Here is a 24,935-nt window from a genome sequence, read left to right as displayed (position 1 = left end):
GTCAAAGTAAAAGGTGTGCATGACAAAAAAAAGAACAAAAATAGTAGATCTCCCAGATTGGAATAATCACCGAGAAAAATCAAACAGCAAATTCAAGGATTTGACTTGGAAAACAGGAATTTAATTTGGAGTTTTGAATTCATTTTCAATATTTTTATTGATATTATATAAATTACATGAATACAAATACAAAATTCATAAGGATACAAGTAAATAATATGAATTACATTACATTTAAATCACAGTAATATAATCACAGTATCCCATATGCCAAATCAATCATGTATAAAAAAAGATTGAATTATGAAATGAAATTGAATAAAATAATTGTATTTTATTAAAAGAAATCTACCGCCACTACCAAAATGAGCTGGTTGGTTAAAAAAAAGAAGCAAAAAGAAGAATACCTTACCATCTAATATTATAGTAATAATGGCTCAGATCCATACTTTAATAACAGTTCAAAGATTGTGAAAATACATCAGAAAGGGTCCCCATAACATTAGAAAGTCATGTTTAGAATCAGAAATCGAACAATGAATCTTCTCTAGATCAAGGCACAACATAACATCAGATAGCCATTGAACATGAGTGGGCAGGGCGGCCTCCTTCCACTTGAACAAGATCGCCCTCCTGACCATAAGAGACATAAAGGCCAATACCCGCAAATTAGATGGCTTCAGTTTTGTAGCACCATCCTCAACAATCTCAAACAAGGCAGTCAAAGGATTGGGCTTAACCAAACAGAGTGGAGGACTTGCCTTACCCAATTTTACATTATATTATTGGGCAGTTAATATACATAATATTACGTTCTGGATATATTACATTAACCATGAGAATTGCCCTACATGGGTTTCTCTGGGAGTCAACTCTGTTATAAATTTTTCCATTATTTCTTTACTTGGATCCTCACTTCCTTTATCTTTAAATAAACTGATTGACAATGTGGTGGTTAAACATACATTGAGGATTTGGTTACAGTTTAGAAAACATTTTGGTTTATTGAGATTCTCCCTTTCAAGTCCCATATTTTCTCACTGTTTTTTTAAACCATCTTTAATTGACTTATCTTGTAAAGAATGAGATAGGTTGGGTATTAAATGATTTCAGGATTTGTTTGATGGAGGGACTCTCCTTTTGTGCAACTTTCAATGAAATTTCACCTTACCAACACTCACTTTTTTCAATACCTACTGATTAGAGATATTTTAAGATCTCAATTACTTATATTTCCTACAAGTCCAGATAAGAATATAATAGATACAACTTTAAATCTGATACCCTTTGATAACGGTTCAATATTTTACATTTATGGTCTACTGTTGGGACTGAAAAAGGCCTCTTTAGATAAAATTAAAGGAGATTGGGAAAAGGATTTACAGATTTTCATATCTGATGAGAGCTGGAAGATTATTTTAAAATTGATTAATTCTTCATCATTGTGTGCTCGTCATTCTTTATCACAATTCAAAGTGGTACATAGAGTTCATACGTCTAAAGACAAGCTTTCCCGTTTCTACGCAGATATTTCCCCTTACTGTGATAGATGTACTAATGGAGTGGCCACACTAATTCATATGTTTTGGACATGTCTGAGCCTTGAAAAATTCTGGAAAGATGTATTTCAAACTTTTTCTGCACTTTTCAAAGTTAGCTTTAAGCCCAATCCTTTGATTGCTTTGTTTGGTATTGTTGAGGAGTTTTGAATCCAATATCAAACAGCGTACACAATGCAATACATAGTGAAAGACATTCAAGATCCCCGCCATCTGGGCCACAACATCTCCTTGCATCTCCCTACAAGGTTAAAGAGGTTTAACTAGTCACCTAACACTAACAAACTGCTACTGATGTACTGTTGAAAGTATTCTGACTGGTTACATCATGGTCTGGTACGGCAATTCGAATGCTCGGGTAAGTAGGAAGCTGCAGAGAGCAGTGGACTCAGCCCAGTATTTTCATCATGGTCACATCCCTCCCACCACCGGTAGTGTCTACAGCAAGTACTGCCTGAGGACGGCAATGTCCAGAATCAAAGACAGCACCATCCGGGCCATGCCATTTTCTCTCAGCTTCCATCAGTCAAATTTGCGTTATTGTCCTAGCTGTGTTCCTCCTTGTATAATTATAGATAGTTTACAATAAATTTTAATTTTTTTCTTGTGAATGTTGTGTCTGTGATTCTGTGTTGCTGTGATGTTGCAACAAGTAAGTTTTTCATTGCACCTTTGCACAAATGGACTTATGAATCTGATGATAAAGTCCAATTGGACTTTCAAGAAGGATACTGTCTCACTAATGGAACGAGGGAGGTAAGAAGAACCTTATTGAAAGAGTTTGTTGTTTTTTATTAATAAAGCCAGCAGATAGGCAGATGTTTAGTTTAGGGTTTTGAGCCAAACATGGGCAAACGGGACTGTGGGGGTGATTTGTTCAGCATTGACCAGATGGGTCAAAGGGCCTATTTTTTGCTTTGTATCTCTATGACTCGACCTAGACGATGAAAATATATAAATGTTTCATCTCATCTCCCAAGATCAATAATTATCAGAGACGTGACATTATATTTTCAGGGCCAGAGAGGTGGTTAGACAGAATTCTTGACAGATAAGGTGGAACCATCCACTGAGAATTAGTGAGGTTAGAAGAAACATATTGAAAAAATTGAACAAAGAGTTTTTTTTAATTAATGAAACTAGCAGATTCTTGGCCAGGTACATGGATGAGAAAAGGTTATTTTACAGGCAAAACGCAGCAAATGTTGTCCAATTGACTGCCAATGCACTTGGAGAGCTCCTGCTTAAGGCTAAACGCAGCAACTTCAGGGAATTTTGGAAAAGAGGAGTTTTATTTTGGACTCCTGACTTCAATAACAAACTACGTACTGAGAATTCAGAACACAAAAATAAAGTTAATGCACTGAAGTAAAGTTGTCAAGCATTTTCAACCACAGCCAGGAGTTCAAATCCGTGCTCTATTTTCAGAGCTAGAAAGGGTGTTCAACCTTTGCTGGCAGTTAATGAATGGAGTTAAGGTTCATTCATACGCAAATGAAGGGACTTGAGGGGAGTAAGGGGGTGATTCAACCACTTATCGTGGACAAGTGTGAGGTGCCGCATTTTGGGGAGTTAAATTAGCACTGAACGTACACGGTTAACAATAATATATCAGAGAATGGTGTAGAGCAGCAGGACCTAGGGGTATAGATATATGGTTGCCTAGAAGGGTAGACAGGATGGTGAAGGAGACATTTGGCACACAAGCCTTCACCAGTCAGGGCTCTGAGTACAGGAGTTGGCATGCCACAACAATTCACCTGCATATCTGCTGGGGTCATCTATCATATCCAGTACTAACGATGCAGCCCTCTCTTCTCTGGTGAGACCTGCTGTAACTTGGGGGGCTGTTTCATCAAGCACCTCTAGACCATCTGCCAAATGCAGAGCTTCCCAGTAGCCGAGCATTTTAATTCCAATTCCCATTTCCATTTCAACCATGTCGGTCCACGACCGCCTCTTGTGCCACAGTGAAGCCACCCTCGGGGTGGAGGAGTAGCACCTTGGATTCCATCTGGGTAGCCTCCAACCTATTCCACACTCTGGCACGTTACCTCTTCTCACCTGCCTGTCACTATCCCCTTGGACCCCTTTTCCTCACTCTCTTCCCCTGTCAGATTCCATCCTCTCCAGCTCTTCACTTATCACCTTCTAGTTATCCTCCTTCTCCTTCCCCCTCTTTTTTACTCTGACATCTTCCTCCTTTCCTCTGGTCCTGGAGAAGGGTCCAGCATTTTGTGTGTTTGCTTTGGTTTTCCAGCAACTGCAGAATTTCTTATGTTTATCAGCTGTACAGGAGATTGGTGAACCATACTTGGAGTACTGTGTGCAGTTCTGGCCACCCAACTATAGGAAGGATGTCATTAAGCTGGGGAGGGCGCAGGAAAGATTCCTAAGGGTGCTACTGGGACTGGAGACTTGAGTTATAAGGAGCGGCTGAACAGGCTGGGACTGTTTTCCCTGGAGTGAAGGAGGCCGAGAGGTGACCTTATAGAGTTTGATAAGACCATGAGGGGCAGATACAAAGAGGATGGTCACGATCTTTTCCCTAGGGTAAGAAAGTCTAAAATGAGAGGGCACAGATTTAAGGTGAGAGGGGAACAATTTAAAGGGGACCTGATGTGCAAACATTTCCATGCAGAGAATGTGGGTGCATTGAATAAGCTGCCAGACATAGGGACATTAACAATATATAGAAGACACTTGGACAGATACATGGAAAGGAAAGGTCTGGAGGGATGGGACTGGCTTAAATGCAAATCTCAGTCAGTATGGAGCAGATGGGCCAAAAGGTCTGTCTCCAGGCTTTGTGACTCTGTGACACTTGGACTGGTACATGGATAGGAGAAATTCAGAGGGATAAGGGCCAAACATGGGCAAATGGGTCTAGACGGATGAGAATCTCAGTCAGCATGGACCAGATGGGCCAAAGGGCCTATTTCTGTTGTGTAGGGCTCTATGAAATTGGACAGATGCACAGATCGGAAGTGTAGAGGGATATGGCATCAAATGTGCAGCATCTGTTTCGTTAAGAAACAGGAGCAGTATTAGGCCATTCAGCCCATTGAGTCTGCTCGGCCTTACCCAGCTGAACAACTGTGACCTCTGGAAGGTGTGGGAGAGGGAATTTTTCACTGATCTTTTGAGTGAGGGATGCATCTGGTGGGGGAGGGGGTGTCCACATGGAGTGCCCAGGGAGCAGGTTGGGCAGATCCTACATTCAGAGCAGCAGAGAAGTGGCAAGGATAGAGAGGCTGAGGAGAGCAGCGGCCCCTCCGGAGATGGTGGAGGGCCCGGCCCGACTCCGGGCCTCGATGAAGCAGCTGCCCACATTGCCAGAGGCGTCCACCCCGAGGAGGGTGATGGAGGGGTGACAGCAGGTGGAGTTGTACTCCACCAGCGTCAGGCGGAACTCCCCTTCCTGCTCCTGCTCGATGGTCAGGTTCCCATTATCATGGCGAGCCCGGACACTGGCCCAGGCAGGTCCTCGCTCAGAGAACTCAGCCTGGAGGCCCCAGGTCTGCTCAGCGCAGTCCACCTCCTGCTCCTTCTTTGCAGGACAGTGGCCGGTCAGTGCAGTGGTCCGGCAGGTAGGAGGGTCGACATCCACATTCTGTGGGTTCAGAGTCAGGATTAGTAAGGGAATGTGGAGTACGTTCAGTGAGCACATGGCACGTGTCACCACCCTTCCCGTAGTGCGCTCTCCATATCACCCCTCCCAAACTGTTCCTCCCCACCACCACTCCCAAAATAATCTTCCCTGCCGCCACTCCCATAATGTTCCTCCCCGACACCACCCCCAAAATGTTCCTCCCCGACACCACTCCCATAATGTTCCTCCCCGACACCACTCCCAAAATGTTCCTCCCCGACACCACCCCCAAAATGTTCCTCCCTGACACCACTCCCAATATGTTCCTCCCCGACACCACTCCCAAAATGTTCCTCCCCAACACCACCCCCAAAATGTTCCTCCCCGCCGCCACTCCCAAAATGTTCCTCCCCGACGCCACTCCCATAATGTTCCTCCCTGACACCACCCCCAAAATGTTCCTCCCCAACACCACTCCCAAAATGTTCCTCCCCAACACCACTCCCATAATGTTCCTCCCCGACACCACTCCCAAAATGTTCCCCCCCGACACCACCCCCAAAATGTTCCTCCCCGCCGCCACTCCCAAAATGTTCCTCCCTGACACCACCCCCAAAATGTTCCTCCCCAACACCACCCCCAAAATGTTCCTCCCCGCCGCCACTCCCAAAATGTTCCTCCCCGACACCACCCCCAAAATGTTCCTCCCCGACACCACTCCCATAATGTTCCTCCCCGACACCACTCCCAAAATGTTCCTCCCCGCCGCCACTCCCAAAATGTTCCTCCCCGACGCCACTCCCAAAATGTTCCTCCCCAACACCACTCCCAAAATGTTCCTCCCCGACACCACTCCCATAATGTTCCTCCCTGACACCACCCCCAAAATGTTCCTCCCCAACACCATCCCAAAATGTTCCTCCCCAACACCACCCCCAAAATGTTCCTCCCCAACACCACCCCCAAAATTTTCCTCCCCGCCGCCACTCCCAAAATGTTCCTCCCCGACACCACTCCCAAAATGTTCCTCCCCAACACCACCCCCAAAATGTTCCTCCCCGACACCACTCCCAAAATGTTCCTCCCCGACACCACTCCCAATATGTTCCTCCCCGACACCACCCCCAAAATGTTCCTCCCCAACACCACCCCCAAAATGTTCCTCCCCAACACCACCCCCAAAATGTTCCTCCCCGCCGCCACTCCCAAAATGTTCCTCCCCGACACCACTCCCATAATGTTCCTCCCCGACACCACTCCCATAATGTTCCTCCCCGCCGCCACTCCCAAAATGTTCCTCCCCGACACCACTCCCAATATGTTCCTCCCCGACACCACTCCCAAAATGTTCCTCCCCGACACCACCCCCAAAATGTTCCTCCCCCACACCACCCCCAAAATGTTCCTCCCCAACACCACTCCCAATATGTTCCTCCCCGACACCACTCCCATAATGTTCCTCCCCGACACCACTCCCAAAATGTTCCTCCCCGACACCACCCCCAAAATGTTCCTCCCCGACACCACTCCCATAATGTTCCTCCCCAACACCACCCCCAAAATGTTCCTCCCCGACACCACTCCCAATATGTTCCTCCCCGACACCACCCCCAAAATGTTCCTCCCCAACACCACCCCCAAAATGTTCCTCCCCGACACCACTCCCATAACGTTCCTCCCCGACACCACTCCCAATATGTTCCTCCCCGACACCACTCCCAATATGTTCCTCCCCGACACCACCCCCAAAATGTTCCTCCCCGACGCCACTCCCATAATGTTCCTCCCCGACACCACTCCCATAATGTTCCTCCCCGACACCACTCCCAATATGTTCCTCCCCGACACCACTCCCATAATGTTCCTCCCTGACACCACCCCCAAAATGTTCCTCCCCAACACCATCCCAAAATGTTCCTCCCCAACACCACCCCCAAAATGTTCCTCCCCAACACCACCCCCAAAATTTTCCTCCCCGCCGCCACTCCCAAAATGTTCCTCCCCGACACCACTCCCAAAATGTTCCTCCCCTACACCACCCCCAAAATGTTCCTCCCCGACACCACTCCCAAAATGTTCCTCCCCGACACCACTCCCAATATGTTCCTCCCCGACACCACCCCCAAAATGTTCCTCCCCAACACCACCCCCAAAATGTTCCTCCCCAACACCACCCCCAAAATGTTCCTCCCCGCCGCCACTCCCAAAATGTTCCTCCCCGACACCACTCCCATAATGTTCCTCCCCGACACCACTCCCATAATGTTCCTCCCCGCCGCCACTCCCAAAATGTTCCTCCCCGACACCACTCCCAATATGTTCCTCCCCGACACCACTCCCAAAATGTTCCTCCCCGACACCACCCCCAAAATGTTCCTCCCCAACACCACCCCCAAAATGTTCCTCCCCAACACCACTCCCAAAAAGTTCCTCCCCGACACCACTCCCAAAATGTTCCTCCCCCACACCACTCCCAAAATGTTCCTCCCCGACACCACCCCCAAAATGTTCCTCCCCGACACCACTCCCATAATGTTCCTCCCCAACACCACCCCCAAAATGTTCCTCCCCGACACCACTCCCAATATGTTCCTCCCCGACACCACCCCCAAAATGTTCCTCCCCAACACCACCCCCAAAATGTTCCTCCCCAACACCACTCCCATAACGTTCCTCCCCGACACCACTCCCAATATGTTCCTCCCCAACACCACTCCCAATATGTTCCTCCCCGACACCACCCCCAAAATGTTCCTCCCCAACGCCACTCCCATAATGTTCCTCCCTGACACCACTCCCATAATGTTCCTCCCCGACACCACTCCCATAATGTTCCTCCCCGACACCACTCCCAATATGTTCCTCCCCGACACCACTCCCAAAATGTTCCTCCCCGCCGCCACTCCCATAATGTTCCTCCCCGACACCACCCCCAAAATGTTCCTCCCCAACACCACTCCCAAAATGTTCCTCCCCAACACCACTCCCAATATGTTCCTCCCCAACACCACTCCCAAAATGTTCTTCCCCAATGCCACTCCCAATATGTTCCACTCAACTCCACTCCCGCAGAGCAGAGCTCTCTTCTCGCTGACCATCCCTGGTGAAAGGTTGACATAGATAGAGAGATAGAATGATAGTGAGAGCAGGGGATGGAGCAAATGCGACAGGACGACAGAGAGGGAGAGAGAGAGAAAAGATTGGGAGAGAGGAAGGGTGCAGAGGGAGAGAGGATAAGGGAGATAATTAAGGAGAAAATGGGAGAGGTGAGGAAGGGGGAGAGGAAGAGAAAGAGGGTGAGGCACAAATAGGGTGGGGAAAGGAGAGAGGATGGGTAAAATGGGAAAAAAAGGAGATCAAGAATCGGAGACAATGAAAGGGAGGGATGAAGAGGGATAAAAAGAGTGTGAGAGGGACAGAGAGAGGGGGAGGGAGAGAGAGGAAGGGGTGAAAAAGAGTGATACAAAGAGTGGGAGAGCATCAGAGGGATGGAGGGAATGATAAAGAGGGGTACAGCGAGTGGGTGAGAGAGAGGGAGGGAGTGATAAAGAGGGGTACAGCGAGTGGGTGAGAGAGAGAGGGAGGGAGTGATAAAGAGGGGTACAGCGAGTGGGTGAGAGAGAGGGAGGGAGTGATAAAGAGGGGTACAGTGAGTGGGTGAGAGAGAGAGGGAGTGATAAAGAGGGGTACAGTGAGTGGGTGAGAGAGAGAGAGGGAGGGAATGATAAAGAGGGGTACAGTGAGTGGGTGAGAGAGAGAGAGGGAGGGAATGATAAAGAGGGGTACAGTGAGTGGGTGAGAGAGAGAGAGGGAGGGAATGATAAAGAGGGGTACAGTGAGTGGGTGAGAGAGAGAGGGGGAGGGAATGATAAAGAGGGGTACAGTGAGTGAGTGAGAGAGAGAGGGAGGGAGTGATAAAGAGGGGTACAGTGAGTAGGTGAGAGAGAGAGAGAGGGAGTGATAAAGAGGGGTACAGTGAGTGAGTGTGAGAGAGAGGGAGGGAGTGATAAAGAGGGATACAAATAGAGTGTGCGGGACAGAGAGAAAAAGGGAGAGAATGAGGGAGAGAGGAGTACAAAGAGCACGGGAGGACAACAAAGAGAGATGGAGAGAGGGAGAGAGAGGGGGGAGAGATGGAGAGGAGTACAAAGAGAGTGCGAGAGTGATAGAGAGAGGGAGGGTGATAAAGAGGGATACAGAGAGTGCGAGAGTGACAGTGAGAAAGGAAGGAGGGTGAGGCAAAGAGAGGTACAAAGGGAGTGGGAGAGGGACATGGAGAGGACAAGAGGGGGAGAACAGAGGGAGAGAGGAGGGAGGGTGAGAGGAAGAGGGGTACAAAAAAGATGGGACAGATACGAGAGAGAGAGAGGAAGAGAGATAGATGGGAGGAGGAGTCACAGGAAGAATAGATGGAGAGTAGGTGTGTGTCTATGAGGGGGAGAATGAATGGGAGACAGAGATGGGGGTGGGGGTGGGGGAGAATTCATTGATTCAAATCTTTCCCAATCCCTCAGATGCTTTGGGTGTTGTCTCGGGGCCGTTCCCCCAGCTGAAGAACCTCCCCGCATCTGGGGGATCTCCCCATGTCTGGAGGACCACCCTGTGTCTGGAGGACCTCCCCATGTCTGGAGGACCACCCTGCATCTGGAGGACCTCCCCATGTCTGGGGAACCTCCCTGTGTCTGGAGGACCTCCCCATGTCTGGGGAACCTCCCTGTGTCTGGAGGACCACCCTGTGTCTGGAGGATGCCCCTGCGTCAGGAGGACATTTCTCCTGTGCTCAGACGGTCCCTCTCCTACTCTTTTTGTACTCCTCTTTATTCCTCCCTCCCGCGCTCTCCCTCCCACTTTGGCGTATTTGGTGTCAGCACCTTCATTTACATCCCTCAAATCCCCTCACTGGTGTGATGAGGGCGCTGGTGCGGTGGAAATCCCTTCACCCTGGGACATACCCGCTCGGTGACCATCAGCTGGAGGACAGCATAGGTGAAGTCGATGTCGGACTGGGCCTCGAGCGTCACTGTGACCAGGGTTCCTGCTTCCACGTCAGTGGGGGTGGGAGTGGTCAGGTTACCCTCCGCAGACTGGTTCTTTCCGACGTACAGTCTACAGGGGAATGAAGTTCCATCACCTCTGCGTCTTCAATGTCCTCCATAATTCCAGATCCAAGCAACCGCGGACACAACAGTTCCCAAGCCCATGGGGATGAGATTTCATGGGACAGTCACATGCACCCCACGCACAGTGTGGTGCCCCACCTCACTGCCCCTCTCACAGCACAGTGCTCCCTCCTCACCACTATTCCCACAGCATCACTCCTCACCGCTAATCCCACAGCGTCCCTCCTCACTGCTATTCCCACAGCGCTCCCTCCTCAGCACCATTCCCAAAGCTCTCCCCCCACAATACCCCTCCCACAGTGCTCCCGCCTCACTGCCCCCTCCCACAGCACTCCCTACTCACCACCCTCACCCCCCTATAAGGCCACAAGACATGGGAGCAGAATTCTGCCATTCAGACTATTGAGACTGCTCCACAATTCCAAAGTGGCTGATTTATTATCCTTCTCAACCGCACTCTCCAGCCTTCTCCACATACCCTTTGATACCCTTAATAATCAGGAACCTATTAACCTCCGTATTAAACATACTCAAAGACTTTGCCTCCACAGTCACCTGTGGAAATGAATTCCAAATGTTCACCACCTTCTGGCTAAAGAAATCCTTCCTCATCTCTGTATTCTGAGACTGTGCCCTCAGGTTCCGGACTCCCCCACTACAGGAAACATCCTCTCCACGTGCACTCTGTCTAGGACTTTCAATATTCAATAGGGTTCAATGAGATCCCTCCTCATTCTTATAAACTCTAGTTGATTCATCAAACGCTCTGCATACATTAACCATTTCATTTCCTGGATCAATCTTGTGAATTTCATCTGGACTACCTCCGATGCCAGCACATATTTCCTTAGAAAAGGCACTCAAAACAGCTCACAATACCCCAAGTGTAGTCTGATCAATGCTTTATAAAGCCTCAGAATTACATCCTTGTTTTTATATTTGCATCTCTCAAAATGAATGCCAACATTGCATTTGCCTTTCTCACCACTGACTTAACCTTTAGGGAATCCTGCACAGGGATTACCAAGTCCCTTTGCACCTCTGATTTATGAATTTGCTCCCTGTTTAGAAAATAGTCTACGCCTTTATTCCTTCTACCAAAGCACATGACCATACACTTCCCAACAATCTATTCCATTTGCCACTTCTTTGTCCATTCTCCTAATCTGCCTAACTACTTCTACAGAATCCCGGCTTCCTCAACACTCCCTGCCCCTCCACCTACTTTCATATCATCCCCAAAGAATTCCAACAGATTTGTCAGGCAATATTTTCCCTTCAGGAAACCCTGCTGACTTTGGCCTAACTCTCAGTATCCCTAAACCACATTCTTGCAATTGACTCCAACATCTTCCCAACAACTGAGGTCAGACTAACTGGCCTATTGACATTTCCAATTTTCTAGTCCTCCAGAACCATTCCAAAATCAAGTGTTTCTTAAAAGATCATTACAATGACTCCTCAATCTCTTCAGATACCTCTTTCAGAATCATGGGGTGTACACCATCTGGTCCAAGTGACTTATCTACCTTCAGACCTTTCAGTTTCCCAAGCACCTTCTACTCAGTAATAACAACAACGTTCACTTCTCCCCCTGAACCCTTGGAACTTCTATCATACTGCTAGTGTCTTCCGCAGTGAAAACTGATACAAAATACTTAAATCAGTTCATCTGCCATTTCTTTGTCCCCATTTACTACCTCTCCAGTGTCATTCTCCAATAGTCTGATACCCACTCTTGTCTCTTTCACTCTTTATATGTCTGGAAAAACTTTTGGTATCATCTTTTATATTATTGGCTAGCTTTCCTTCATATTACATCTTTTTTCCCAAATTGCTTTTCAATTGCCTTCTGTTGGTATATAAATGCTTTCCAATCCTTTACCTTCCCACTAACTTTTCCTCTGTTACTCACACAGAACCCCATCCTCACCACCCAGAGTGATCTCTCCTTCCCGCACCACCCCACCTCACAGCACCGTCTGCCCTTCTCAGTGCCCCTCCCACAGAGCGGTACTCCCTCCTAACCAAGGCACTCACTCATCTCCACCCTCCTTCAGTGTGGCGCTCGCTCACAGACATGACAATGTGGGGGGGGGCAGGTAATGGAGGTGATTTGCATTCCCACCTCAGAGGGTTTCCACTTGTGACATTTTGATCGTCAGTCAGAGAGATATTGTACACAGATCCCGGCCCAGCATTGGTAATGTTGAAGTGGATGGTAATGTTTTCACCTGCGATAAAGCTGGGATCGAACATGACCTGAGACACCAGAGGAAGAAACATCATAAATCAATAACCAATTACCAACATTGATCAAAAATCAATAATCAATCACCAATCAGAGCAAGCTCATTGTAGAGAGATCTTAACCCTGTGTCTGAGTGTGTGATTGGACGGTGTGAAGGAAGCTTCACTCAGTTTCTCACCCTGGGAGTGTGTGATGGGATGGTGCGGAGAGAGCATCAGTCTGTGTCTGACCCCGGGAGTGTGTGAAGGGAAACAGTAGAGGAATTTCACTCTGTGTCTGAGCCTGGGAGTGTGTGATGGGACTGTGTGGAGGGAGCTTCACTCTGTGTCTGACCACGAGAGTGTGTGATGGGACTGTGTGGAGGGAGTTCACTCTGTTTCTCACCCTGGGAGTGTGTGATGGGAAGGTATGGAGGGAGCATCAGTCTGTGTCTGACCCCGGGAGTGTGTGATGGGACGGTGTGGACGGAGCTTCACTCTGTGTCTGACCCCGGGAGTGTGTGGTGGGACAGAGTGGAGGGAGCTTCACTCTGTGTCTGACCCCGGGAGTGTGTGATGGGACAGTGTGGAGGGAGATTCACTCTGTGTATGACCCCGGGAGTGTGGTGATGGGATGGTGTGGAGGGAGATTCACTCTGTGTCTGACCCCGGGAGTGTGTGATGGGATGGTGTGGAGGGAGATTCACTCTGTGTCTGAGCCTGGGAGTGTGTGATGGGAGGTTCATTCAGTGCCTGACCCTGGAAGTGTGTGATAGCTCGGTGTGAAGGGATCCTCACCCTGTGGTTGATCTCACCGTGAGTTTGGTACTGCTGATGGAGGTAACAGATGGACTCTGTCTTTGGAAGATCCTGCCGCTCTCCTCTGTTCCTTGGAGCAGCACCAAGAACTCTTGAGATGGAAAGCTCATGAACTCGACCAGGAAAATGCTGGTCTCTGAGGTTGGAGTCAGGGCCTCCTTACTGAGCGTCCTCCCCTGGAAGTCCAGCAGGGAGATGTTCTTGGGCTGGTGGGATGGGTAGTTCTCTAATCCCGTCATTGTGACCTTGAGTGTGGCTGGTTCACCTGGACCAAGGGCCAGAGAGGATAATTAAACACCCATTGACACCAGTTCCCTTCAGCTTAGACGCCCCGCACGACCACAGACCCTTTGGCACAACCGATCCCTGCTAACCATTAACTGCTCATTTATGTTTAATCGTGTTTCATAACACCAGTTTCCTGTCAACTCCTCCCCCCTCGGTTGTACCCCTCACCCTCACACTCGGGGAGGGGGGCGGAATTCACAGTCGTTGATTAACTCTGCCCCATACACACACACAGACTATCACCGAGGGATGGGTCTCACACATACACACAGTACCAGAGAGCCCGGGTCTCTGGAGATGGGCAGACAGTGTCTCTGCCCACTGTGACACTCTGTCTCGGTCCAAGCCAGTGCTCAGTCCCTGGAACTGTGTCTGACACTGAGTTCCAGCCTCATCTCCATGACCAGGGTGACTCCTGACCAGCACAGACCCTGGCTTATCGGATGTCTGGTGAACTTCTGAAACTCTTTTTCATTCACGTCCTGTTTGAAGAGTTACACACGGGCATCATGAACTTTCCCATGAATGGCATTTGGAGTCCTGGTGAGTTTAAAACTGGGGTTCTTAATGTGGGGTTCATGGACCCTCCGGGGTTCCTGGACAGACTCCAGGGGGTCTGTCAACTCGGATGGGAAAAATTTACGTTGTTATATTCACTAACCTCTCACTGAAATTACAGTAGATCAAATACGATCATAGTCTTCCTGTCTGTAGAGTATAATATTTAAAATAGTGTCTTTTTAAGTGTATACTCCTGTATGTGAAAATGTATACTCCTGTATTTAAAGTGTTAATGTGTGTGTGTGTGTGTGTGGCCTCCGTCGGTCGTGGTCGACCATGGGTAATGCTCCTCTGGTAGTCACTGGTTTGTCGAACTGTGTTGACTGTAGCTATTGCGGCCGACCCTGGAACGGCAGGCTCTGCCACAGTTGCTGCATGTGTAGGGCATTGTGGAATTGTTGTCTGCTGTCCGCTGTGCTCTCTGCTCCACAAACTGACTAGGATCACTCTTTCGCTTTGCTCTAGGTATTGCTGAAGAGTATCTCGCCATTTCTTGCGGTCATCTGCTGTATCCTCCCAGCACTCTGTGTTGATTTTTAAGGCTTTCGCGTCACACTTGCAGAGGTCCTTGAAGCGAAGCTGGGGTCTACCAACGTTCGTCTTGCCTGTTGCTAGTTCTCCATAGAGTATGTCCTTTGGCAGTCTACCATCTGTCATACGATAGACGTGGCCCAGCCAGTGCAGTCTGTGTTGTCTTACAAGTGTGAACATTGTGGGAAGTCCAGCGCGGGAAAGAACCTCAGAATTTGGGACTTTGTCTCTCCAGGTGATGCCGAGGATGCGGCGAAGGCTGCGCAGGTGAAAACTACTGAGTTTCCTCTCCTGCTTGGAGTAGATGGTCTAAGTCTCACCACCATACAGGAGGGTGCTGATAACGCATGCATTGTACACAGCAGTCTTGGTCTTTGTAGCGAGTTTCGGATTCTCCCACACCCGCGAGGAGAGTTGACCAAGGATCGATGCTGCTTTGCCGATACGCCTATTGATTTCAGCATCGAGGGAGAGATTGTCGCTAATGGTCGACCCTAAGTATGTGAACTCGTGGACCACTTCTAGATTGTAATTGTCGATGGTAATGACTGGTGTCTCCACTACGTTCTGGGCAAGGACATTTGTCTTCTTTAGGCTGATGGTAAGCCCGAAGTCCTTGCATGCCTTTGAGAAGTGGTCCATGAGAGTTTGTAGTTGCTCTTTGCCGATGACACTGCTATAACCTCGCGCACCAATGTGTTAATAGAGACACATACAGTATATTACTATATCACAGATTAGAGATTTATATATGTTGATGACTGTTTTTCAATAAAATTGGTTTCTTTCATAATTCTGTGTATTTATTTTATATATTGAAATACATGATTCTGAGAAGGGGTCCATGGTCTTCAGCGGATTGGCAAAGGGTTCCACGGCATAAAAAAAGTTAAGAACCCCTGGTATAAAAGGACAGGGAGTCTCTATCATCACTCTTCCTTGTCTCTCCCCCTCTCCCCACACCTTTTCTTCTATCTCTCTCTCCCTGTCACCCCATCTCTCTCTCCACCCATCCAATCTCTTTCTCTCTCTTCTCTTTCACCCTCCCTGTCCCCATCTTTCCCTGTCTTACTCACCACTCCCTCTCCCCCTCCCACTCCCACCTCTCCTCCTCTTTCTTTCCCTTCTCTCTCTCCCTCTCTCAGGAGATGATGAAGACGGCCAGGGTGGAGAACAGCTGATGACGGCTCTCATCCCCGTATGTCAGAGTGAACCCGCGTGTGGCGATAGGATGTGTGAGGGAGGGGAGGAGTACGAGTGTGGGTGGGGTGGAGTGGGAGGGGGGATCGCGGCATGGCGCTATTGGTTACCTGCCAATGGTCGGCCAGTCACCGTGACCATCCCTGGGTGGGGACCCTCGAAAGCCTCCACGAACTCGTACAGGAAATCCACGACACTCTGTCCTGGGGGTATAGTATAGTATAATATTTAAAATATTGTTTTTTTTCGGAGCAGGCGGTCAGAACGGGTATTGTAATCTCATAACAGTCCCTGTTTCACTCCTATTACTGTCCTATTTACATCCCAATTACAGGACATATTAAACTCTCATTATTTTCCCAGTCACTCCCCATTATGGGTCCTGTAACAGATACATTATAACCCCTTTATGAACTCCCATACTGTCCCCGTTATATCCCCGTTACGTGACTTGTTATTTCCCCATTAGAGTCCCTCTATACACCCACATTACATTCCTCATTACACTCACCATTCCTCATTACACCCATTACAGTCACATGGCAGTCCATTATACTCCCATTACAGTCTCCTTTGCAAACTATCATCCCTCTGACGCTCCCCGTTGGAGGGAGAGAAAGAGGATCAGGATAACGAGCAGCAGAGCAACAGAAAGGGAGAAATGAAAGTGAGAAAGAGGGAGGGCGAGGGTGAGGGGGAGATGGGGGAGAGAGAGAGTGAGGGAGACAGGGTGTGGGGACAGAGGGGATGAGTGGGAAAGGGGTGAAAGGAGGAGTGTGAGAGAGAGAGGCTGAGAGAGAGGACACACAAGGAATGGTTCAGCAGACAGAGCGAATCTGGAAAAGCAGAGAAACAGGAGAAGGAGAGATGGAAAGGAGAAAAGTGAAAGAGAGAGGGTCAGAGAGAGTGAGAGGAAGGAGAGAGAGAGGCTGGAAATGGAGTTAAATCAGGACACTGAAGTGAAGAAGAGAGACGACCGGATCGGACAGGGTGGAGTGCAGACACCTGTCACTTTCACCGTGTACGGGGTCCCCGACTGTACAGTGAGGCTCCATTCGCCGAGCTCGGGCGCTGCGTTCAGCGTTATGATGCAGAGGTCTCCCAGGCACTCAATCGTTGCCAGTGTCCCCGAGGAGTTAGAGTGAGGCTGCTGGACACCTGCGGAGAGGGAGGGAGGGAGAGCGAGGCCAGTCAGTCATCAGCACGATGGGTCACTCATAACTGGAACAGGATCATTCAGGGAGGGTCACAGAGATGGAGAAGGGTGTAAGGGTTAGAGGGGGTCACAGAGATGTGGAGGGATGTAGTGGGGTAGGGAGGCCAATAGGGAGGTCATCGTGAATGGTAGGGGTGTAGGGGTTGGAGGGGGTCACAGAGGTGGGAAGTTGTAGGAGCTGAAGAAGGGAGACCCTGAGAGAGAGAGGGGTGTAGAGGCAAAAGGTGAACACAGAAATGGAGAGGGGTGTCGATGCCAAAGGTGGTCACAGAGACAGGGAGTGGAGGGATGCAGGGGCTAGAGTCTCTCCTTACCTCTGGGACTGGAGATGTGGATGTTTTCCGGACTGCCAGACAGGAAGATGGTGACGTTCCTCAATGCTCCATTCACGTGGAAGGGGAAGATGTTTGTGAGGTGATCCATGTTTCCGTCTCGCTGAAGGATGGTGACCTGAAACAGGATACCATGATACCCCGACCTTTGCCCTGTGACCCAGTCCCTCTCAACCACCCCTCTCTCCTCCACTCCACCTCAAACTGACCAATCCAACCTGTTCAGGTAGGGAGCAACAGAAAGAAGAGTTTTGCTGTGACTCCATTTCTGGGAAACAATCCCATCACAACCAGGCCACTCCGCCCTTCAGTTTATGCTAGAAATCCCTCAAGTTGCTATACCCATTAATTACCAACACTGCCACCCATTCACCTTGGAATGAGTGCCCCAAGAAAGAATCCCAAAGCTACCCTGCGTCCTTTCTCAATCTCACGGCTATGTAACAAAATCCCAATCAGGGATTTCCAACTCCTTATACCGGGACTTTGTCAACTTTGGTTCCGGGCTCTCTGTGTCCTCCAGCCACATATTCCCACCCACCTGCCAATTCTGCTCGATTTCATGACAGGGGTGTCTCCCGTTTTCCCAATTCCTGGGAAATCAGTGTCGATCGGGGTCAGCCCCTGATCCCAAGAATCTTGATGGGACCTCTGTGTCTCATCTCCAGATCTGCTCATAGTGCCCTGGGACAATCTCTCCCTGTTGCCCCATGATTCCCAGCAACAGCTTCACTCTCCTCCACTGTGAAGGTGGCAGAGTGGGATAGGGAGGAGGGGGAGGGGGAATGGGACAGGGAGTGAAAGAGAGTGGGAGGAGAGGGAAGTGAAGAAAGAACGGGGCTGAAGGGTTGGGGAGATAGAGGTGGGCTGAGAGGCTCTAGAGGGGATTGTGATTAAAGGAGGGAAGAGGATAACAATGAGGAGAGGAAGAGGGAGAGAGAGGTAAGGGAGGTGGTGTGGGTGAGGAGGACAGTTTTGAGGATTAGTGAATGAAGGGACAGGGAGGGTTTAGTAAGGATGAATGATGGGGAGGAGGGAATAGGAAGGAGTGGAGGAGGTGAAGGAGAGGGTGAAAGGTGGTGGAGGATTGAATAGAAAGGCAGTGAGGGAAGAGTGGAAGAGGAACAAATGTGGAGGGAGTGAAGAGGAGGGTTTGAGGAGCATGGGGTGAGGAGTGAGTGAGTAGGAATAGGTGAGGAGGAGGGCTGAGGATGAGGGAGGAGAGTGAAGAAGGGGGTGAGCAGGGGTTGAGGTGGAGGGAGGAGGGATGTAGGAATGAGGAGGGGTTGAGGAGAAAGGTGTGAGGAGTGGGTGAGGAAGAATAGGTGAGGAGGGAGGAGAGCGAAGAAGGGGGTGAGGAGGGGTTGAGGAGGAGGGAGGAGGGATGTAGGAATGAGGAGAGGTTGAGGTAGGGAGTCACTGAGAGGGACTCAATGGACTAGGTTACCAGCTCTCCCGTGATGGATCCCTCGACGATGGCGGTCAGGTCCATAATCTGGTTCCTGCTCACCTGCACCGCCAACCCCCCCGAGTCCCGGGCCAGACTTTGGTACAGTGCGATCCCGGGATTGGACTCAGTGCTGCGCCGTCTGCGGGACAGGACATTGGTCAGGAGGAAGTAAACCTAGGGGTAGAAGTGAGGGGTGAGTTCTGGAGGGTCAGAACACACAACACGCAGGTGACATCATCGCGGGAACATTGGTCATGCTTCCATACCGTGCATTCTGCACACGATGTCACGGAGAATACATTTCAGTCTATGTACAGCTGACACATAAACTTCAATCTTGATACAATACATGGACATACAAAAGGATCACAGCACATGGTACCACATCATGCAATTGAAACACGGTATGACATCATGGGAATGACCTGCAGTGTCCTATCGTAGAATTGACATGATACTACATATCAAAGGCATTTGGTAACTCATCAACCCACACCAGTAACACACCCGTCCCACCCTGGCCCCATCTCCTCATGTTGAGCACGGTGGGCGAAGCTTCACCCCAGCCCCCATGGCCAGTGCCGATATGCAATTGGCTGGGAGAGCAGGACGGCGCTCTCTGGCAGAGAGAAGGTTACCTTACACTGGGTGCGCTCGATCAGCGCCTGGACGGTGGGAGCCAGATGGAAATCTTTGGCTGGAGCATCGGTGAAGACGTAGATGTGGGAGAGAGGCAGCGAGTGAGTGAGGGCCAGCTGCAAGAGAGGGCAGAAGTCAAGGATTAGAGGGCATGGACAACAGGAAGTGAACTCACACATAGGTAGACCCCATGATCACACACACTGAACCCCACATCCCAAACGTACGGATCCCCGGATCAGACACTTACAGGCACTCAGACACTTACAGTCACTATAGACGCTCACAGACAATCACAGACACTCACAGACACTTACAGTCACTATAGACACGCACAGACACTCACAGACACTCACTGACACCCACAGACACTCACAGTCACTTACAGTCACTTACAGGCACTCACAGTTGCTAGAGACACTCACAGTCACTATAGACACTCACAAACACTATAGACACTCACAGTCACTATAGACACTCACAGACACAGACACTCACAGTTACTTACAGTCATTAGAGACACTCGTAGACACTCACTGACACCCACAGATACTCACAGTCACTCACAGTCACTATGGAGACTCACAGACACTCACAGTCACTACAGACACCCACAGACACTCGCAGTCACTACAGACACTCACAGACACTCGCAGTCACTACAGACACTCGCAGTCACTACAGACACTCACAGACACTCGCAGTCACTACAGACACTCACAGTCACTACAGACACTCACAGACACTCGCAGTCACTACAGACACTCACAGTCACTATAGACACTCACAGTCACTACAGACACTCGCAGTCACTACAGACACTCACAGACACTCGCAGTCACTACAGACACTCGCAGTCACTACAGACACTCACAGTCACTCACAGTCACTACAGACACTCGCAGTCACTACAGACACTCACAGACACTCACAGTCACTACAGACACTCGCAGTCACTATAGACACTCGCAGTCACTTACAGTCATTATAGACACTCACAGACATTCACAGACACTACAGACACTCACAGTCACTCACAGACACTCACAGACACTCACAGTCACTACAGACACTCACAGTCACTATAGACACTCGCAGTCACTCACAGTCATTATAGACACACAGTCACTACAGACACTCACAGACACTCGCAGTCACTACAGACACTCGCAGTCACTACAGACACTCACAGTCACTACAGACACTCACAGACACTCACAGTCACTACAGACACTCGCAGTCACTATAGACACTCGCAGTCACTTACAGTCATTATAGACACTCACAGACATTCACAGACACTACAGACACTCACAGTCACTCACAGACACTCACAGTCACTACAGACACTCACAGACACTCACAGTCACTATAGACACTCGCAGTCACTCACAGTCATTATAGACACACAGTCACTACAGACACTCACAGACACTCGCAGTCACTACAGACACTCGCAGTCACTACAGACACTCACAGTCACTATAGACACTCGCAGTCACTTACAGTCATTATAGACACTCACAGACATTCACAGACACTACAGACACCCGCAGTCACTACAGACACTCATAGTCACTACAGACACTCACAGACACTCGCAGTCACTACAGACACTCACAGTCACTACAGACACTCACAGTCACTACAGACACTCGCAGTCACTACAGACACTCACAGACACTCGCAGTCACTACAGACACTCACAGACACTCGCAGTCACTACAGACACTCGCAGTCACTACAGACACTCACAGTCACTACAGACACTCGCAGTCACTACAGACACTCACAGACACTCGCAGTCACTACAGACACTCACAGTCACTATAGACACTCACAGTCACTACAGACACTCACAGACACTCGCAGTCACTACAGACACTCACAGACACTCGCAGTCACTACAGACACTCGCAGTCACTACAGACACTCACAGACACTCGCAGTCACTACAGACACTCGCAGTCACTACAGACACTCGCAGTCACTACAGACACTCACAGACACTCGCAGTCACTACAGACACTCACAGTCACTACAGACACTCGCAGTCACTACAGACACTCACAGACACTCGCAGTCACTACAGACACTCACAGTCACTATAGACACTCACAGTCACTACAGACACTCACAGTCACTACAGACACTCACAGACACTCGCAGTCACTACAGACACTCGCAGTCACTACAGACACTCACAGTCACTATAGACACTCGCAGTCACTTACAGTCATTATAGACACTCACAGACATTCACAGACACTACAGACACTCACAGTCACTCACAGACACACAGACACTCACAGTCACTATAGACACTCACAGACACTCACAGTCACTACAGATACTCGCAGACACTCACAGACACTCACTTTCACTCACAGACGCAGACATTCACAGTCACTATAGGCACTCACAGTCACACACAGACACTCACAGTCACTATAGACAATCACAGTCACTCACAGACACACACATGGACACACCTGCAGAGCGGACAGGGACATTTCTGGGGCGTCTCCCCCTCCCACGGCCGTTAACAGCTGCAGACGGGCAATGAACTGATCGGGGTCGCGTGTCTCAAATACTGGCCCGAACTCTGGGGAACAGAGAGCATCAGTGACAGTGACAGGATGGGGTAGTGGTGGGGTGGGGGGGGGTGGTGGGATGCAGATAGGAGTGTGGGGGTTGTCCCCATTCCCTCTTCATCCAGTCCCCCCACCCCCTCCTCCTCATTCCCACCTCATTTCCTCCTACTGACCCCCTCCTCCTCACTCCTTCCTCACCCCCTCCTACTCAACCCCTCCTACTCACACTCTCCTCCTCACACCCTCCTCCTCACACCCTCCACATTTGTTCTTCTTCCCCCCTTTTCCCTCAGCACCTTCCTATCAACCCTCCACCTTTCACCTCTCCTCCCACCTTCCCAAAGGACCCACCCTCACTACCTCCTCCCCTCGCTACTATTCCCTCCTCCCCATCACCTTCCCTCACTGAAGCTTCCCTGTCCCTTCCCTCACTGACCCTCACCATATCGTCTGACCTCCTCACCCTCACTACCACTCTTGCCTCTCCCTCCCTCTTCTTCATGCACGTTCCTCATCCCTCCCTTAAATCAGATCATTGAGTAGATTTAAAGCAGAGGTTGTTGGTAGGTTCTTGATTAGTCAAGAGTTGTGGGGAGAAGAGGGAAAGTAAATCAGCCATGATGGAATGACGGAGGAGACTAAATGGGCTGAATGGCCTGATTCTACCATTCTTATGGCATTAGGGGTCAAGGAGAGCTAAGGTACCGGTGACCCCTGTTTCCATCCAGGGGGTCAGTGTGGACATGGTGGAGGATTACAGATACCTGGGGATACAAATTGACAATAAACTGGACTGGTCAAAGAACACTGAGGCTGTCTACAAGAAGGGTCAGAGCCATCTCTATTTTCTGAGGAGACTGAGGTCCTTTAACATCTGCCGGACGATGCTGAGGATGTTCTACGAGTCTGTGGTGGCCAGTGCTATCATGTTTGCTGTTGTGTGCTGGGGCAGCAGGCTGAGGGTAGCAGACACCAACAGAATCAACAAACTCATTCGTAAGGCCAGTGATGCTGTGGGGATGGATCTGGACTCTCTCACGGTGGTGTCTGAAAAGAGGATGCTGTCTAAGTTGCATGCCATCTTGGACAATGTCTCCCATCCACTACATAATGCACTGTTTGGGCACAGGAGTACATTCAGCCAGAGGCTCATTCCACCGAGATGCAACACAGAGCGTCATAGGAAGTCATTCCTGCCTGTGGCCATCAAACTTTACAACTCCTCCCTTGGAGGGTCAGACACACTGAGCCATTAGGCTGGTCCTGGACTTATTTCATAATTTACTGGCATAATTTACATATTACTATTAAACTATTTATGGTTTTATTACTATTTATTATTTATGGTGCAACTGTAACGAAAACCAATTTCCCCCAGGATCAATAAAGTGTGACTATGACTATGACTATTAACACACTCAGTGAGCAGTGGGAGGTGGAACTGCACTGGACTCACCCGGATCGTTGAATGGTACCAGGATGTAGGAGGAGGGCTGGAATCGGGAATTCCGGGTCTTCTGCACGATTTCGATTGTCCTCTGCTTGGCTGCGTCGATGCTGTCCCTCATGCTGCCTGTGGTGTCAATGACGAAAGAGATGCTGGAGGGAGGGTCCACGCAGAGGAACCTGCAGGGAACAGGGGAGATTCACCCAGGTCCATAGCCAACCCCTACACTCCTCCCCATCTCTGTGACCCCTCTCTGTCCCCTGCACCCGTTCCTGTCTCTGTGACCACCCTCCTTCCAGCCCCTACACCCATCGCCATCTCTGTGACCCCTCTGTCCCCTGCACCCGTTCCTGTCTCTGTGACAATCCTCCCTCCAGCACCTACACCCATCTCCATCTCTGTGACCACTCTCTGTCCCCTGTACTCTTTCCTGTCTCTGCGACCCCCCCAACCCTCCCGCTACCCTCACCATCTCTCTGAGTCCCCCGCCCCTTCACCCCTCCCAGTGACCCCCCCAGCCCCTACACTACTCCTGATATCTCTGTAGCCCCTTCAGTCTTACACCCTCCCAATCTTTCTGATCCCTACAGCCCTCCCTGGGACTCCCTCTGGCCCCTGTACCCCAACCTGTCTCTATGACCCCCACCAGCCCCTACACCCCTTCCGATCTCTGTGACCACTCTGGCCTCTACATTGAGATCGCTCTGATATTCCCAGGAGACGGATCCGTACTGCAGGAATTTCCGGTCACCGACTGCATCTCAAATATCCAGGAAGAGTTCAAGGGACGCCTGTGTAGCAATTTCCGCTGCCCGAAGGTGTTTGTGTCCGTGAGGAGACGAGAGTGTATCCTTGTTAATCCCACCAGTCCCACGCGCAGTCAGATCCGATTTCCCACCGTGACTGCACTTGCCTGGAAAGAGGAAAATCCTGGGGATTCACCACATTATTGGCTGCTGAGAGATATCTCTCTGCGCCCACAGCTCTCCCTGTCTCTGTGACCCCCTCTGGCTGCAACACCACTTTCCATCTCTGTGACTTCCACTGGCTACTACACCCCTCTCCATCACTGTGAAGCCCCCCCCCCGACTCCTATACCCCTCCTCGTCTCTGTAACCCCCACCAGATCCTATACCCCTCTCCATCACTGTGAAGCCCCCCTGACTCCTATACCCCTCCTCGTCTCTGTAACCCCCACCAGCTCCTACACCTCTCTCTATCTCTGTAACCCCTCTGGTTCCAACACCCCTCCCTGCCTCTGTGACCCCCCCCAGCTTCTACACCCCTCTCTGTCTCTGTGACCACCCCCAGCTCATACACCCCTCTCCGACTCTGTGACCCCCCCAAGCTCATACACC

The 24,935-nt window shown here is 49.8% G+C and overlaps 1 protein-coding gene across 1 annotated transcript in view; it reads right to left on the bottom strand.

Moving 5' to 3' along the window:
* Nucleotides 1-268: 268 nt before the first annotated feature.
* LOC134351192 (von Willebrand factor A domain-containing protein 7-like) overlaps nucleotides 269-24,935 on the bottom strand; it is a 45,179-nt gene continuing 20,512 nt past the window's right edge. Inside the window, 12 exon segments of the mRNA XM_063057301.1 lie at nucleotides 269-5,172; nucleotides 10,104-10,257; nucleotides 12,400-12,533; nucleotides 13,316-13,584; nucleotides 16,010-16,102; nucleotides 16,905-17,057; nucleotides 17,430-17,565; nucleotides 18,895-19,071; nucleotides 19,536-19,652; nucleotides 22,029-22,141; nucleotides 23,587-23,756; nucleotides 24,310-24,490. Of these exon segments, the coding sequence (XP_062913371.1) occupies nucleotides 4,780-5,172; nucleotides 10,104-10,257; nucleotides 12,400-12,533; nucleotides 13,316-13,584; nucleotides 16,010-16,102; nucleotides 16,905-17,057; nucleotides 17,430-17,565; nucleotides 18,895-19,071; nucleotides 19,536-19,652; nucleotides 22,029-22,141; nucleotides 23,587-23,756; nucleotides 24,310-24,490 (2,090 nt within the window). The 3' untranslated portion in view covers nucleotides 269-4,779.

This window comes from Mobula hypostoma, chromosome 8 (assembly GCF_963921235.1).
Source record: "Mobula hypostoma chromosome 8, sMobHyp1.1, whole genome shotgun sequence".
Lineage (NCBI taxonomy): Eukaryota > Metazoa > Chordata > Chondrichthyes > Myliobatiformes > Myliobatidae > Mobula > Mobula hypostoma.
The sequence above is the reverse complement of the archived record's forward strand: the minus strand, read 5'-3'. Positions and strand labels throughout refer to the sequence as shown.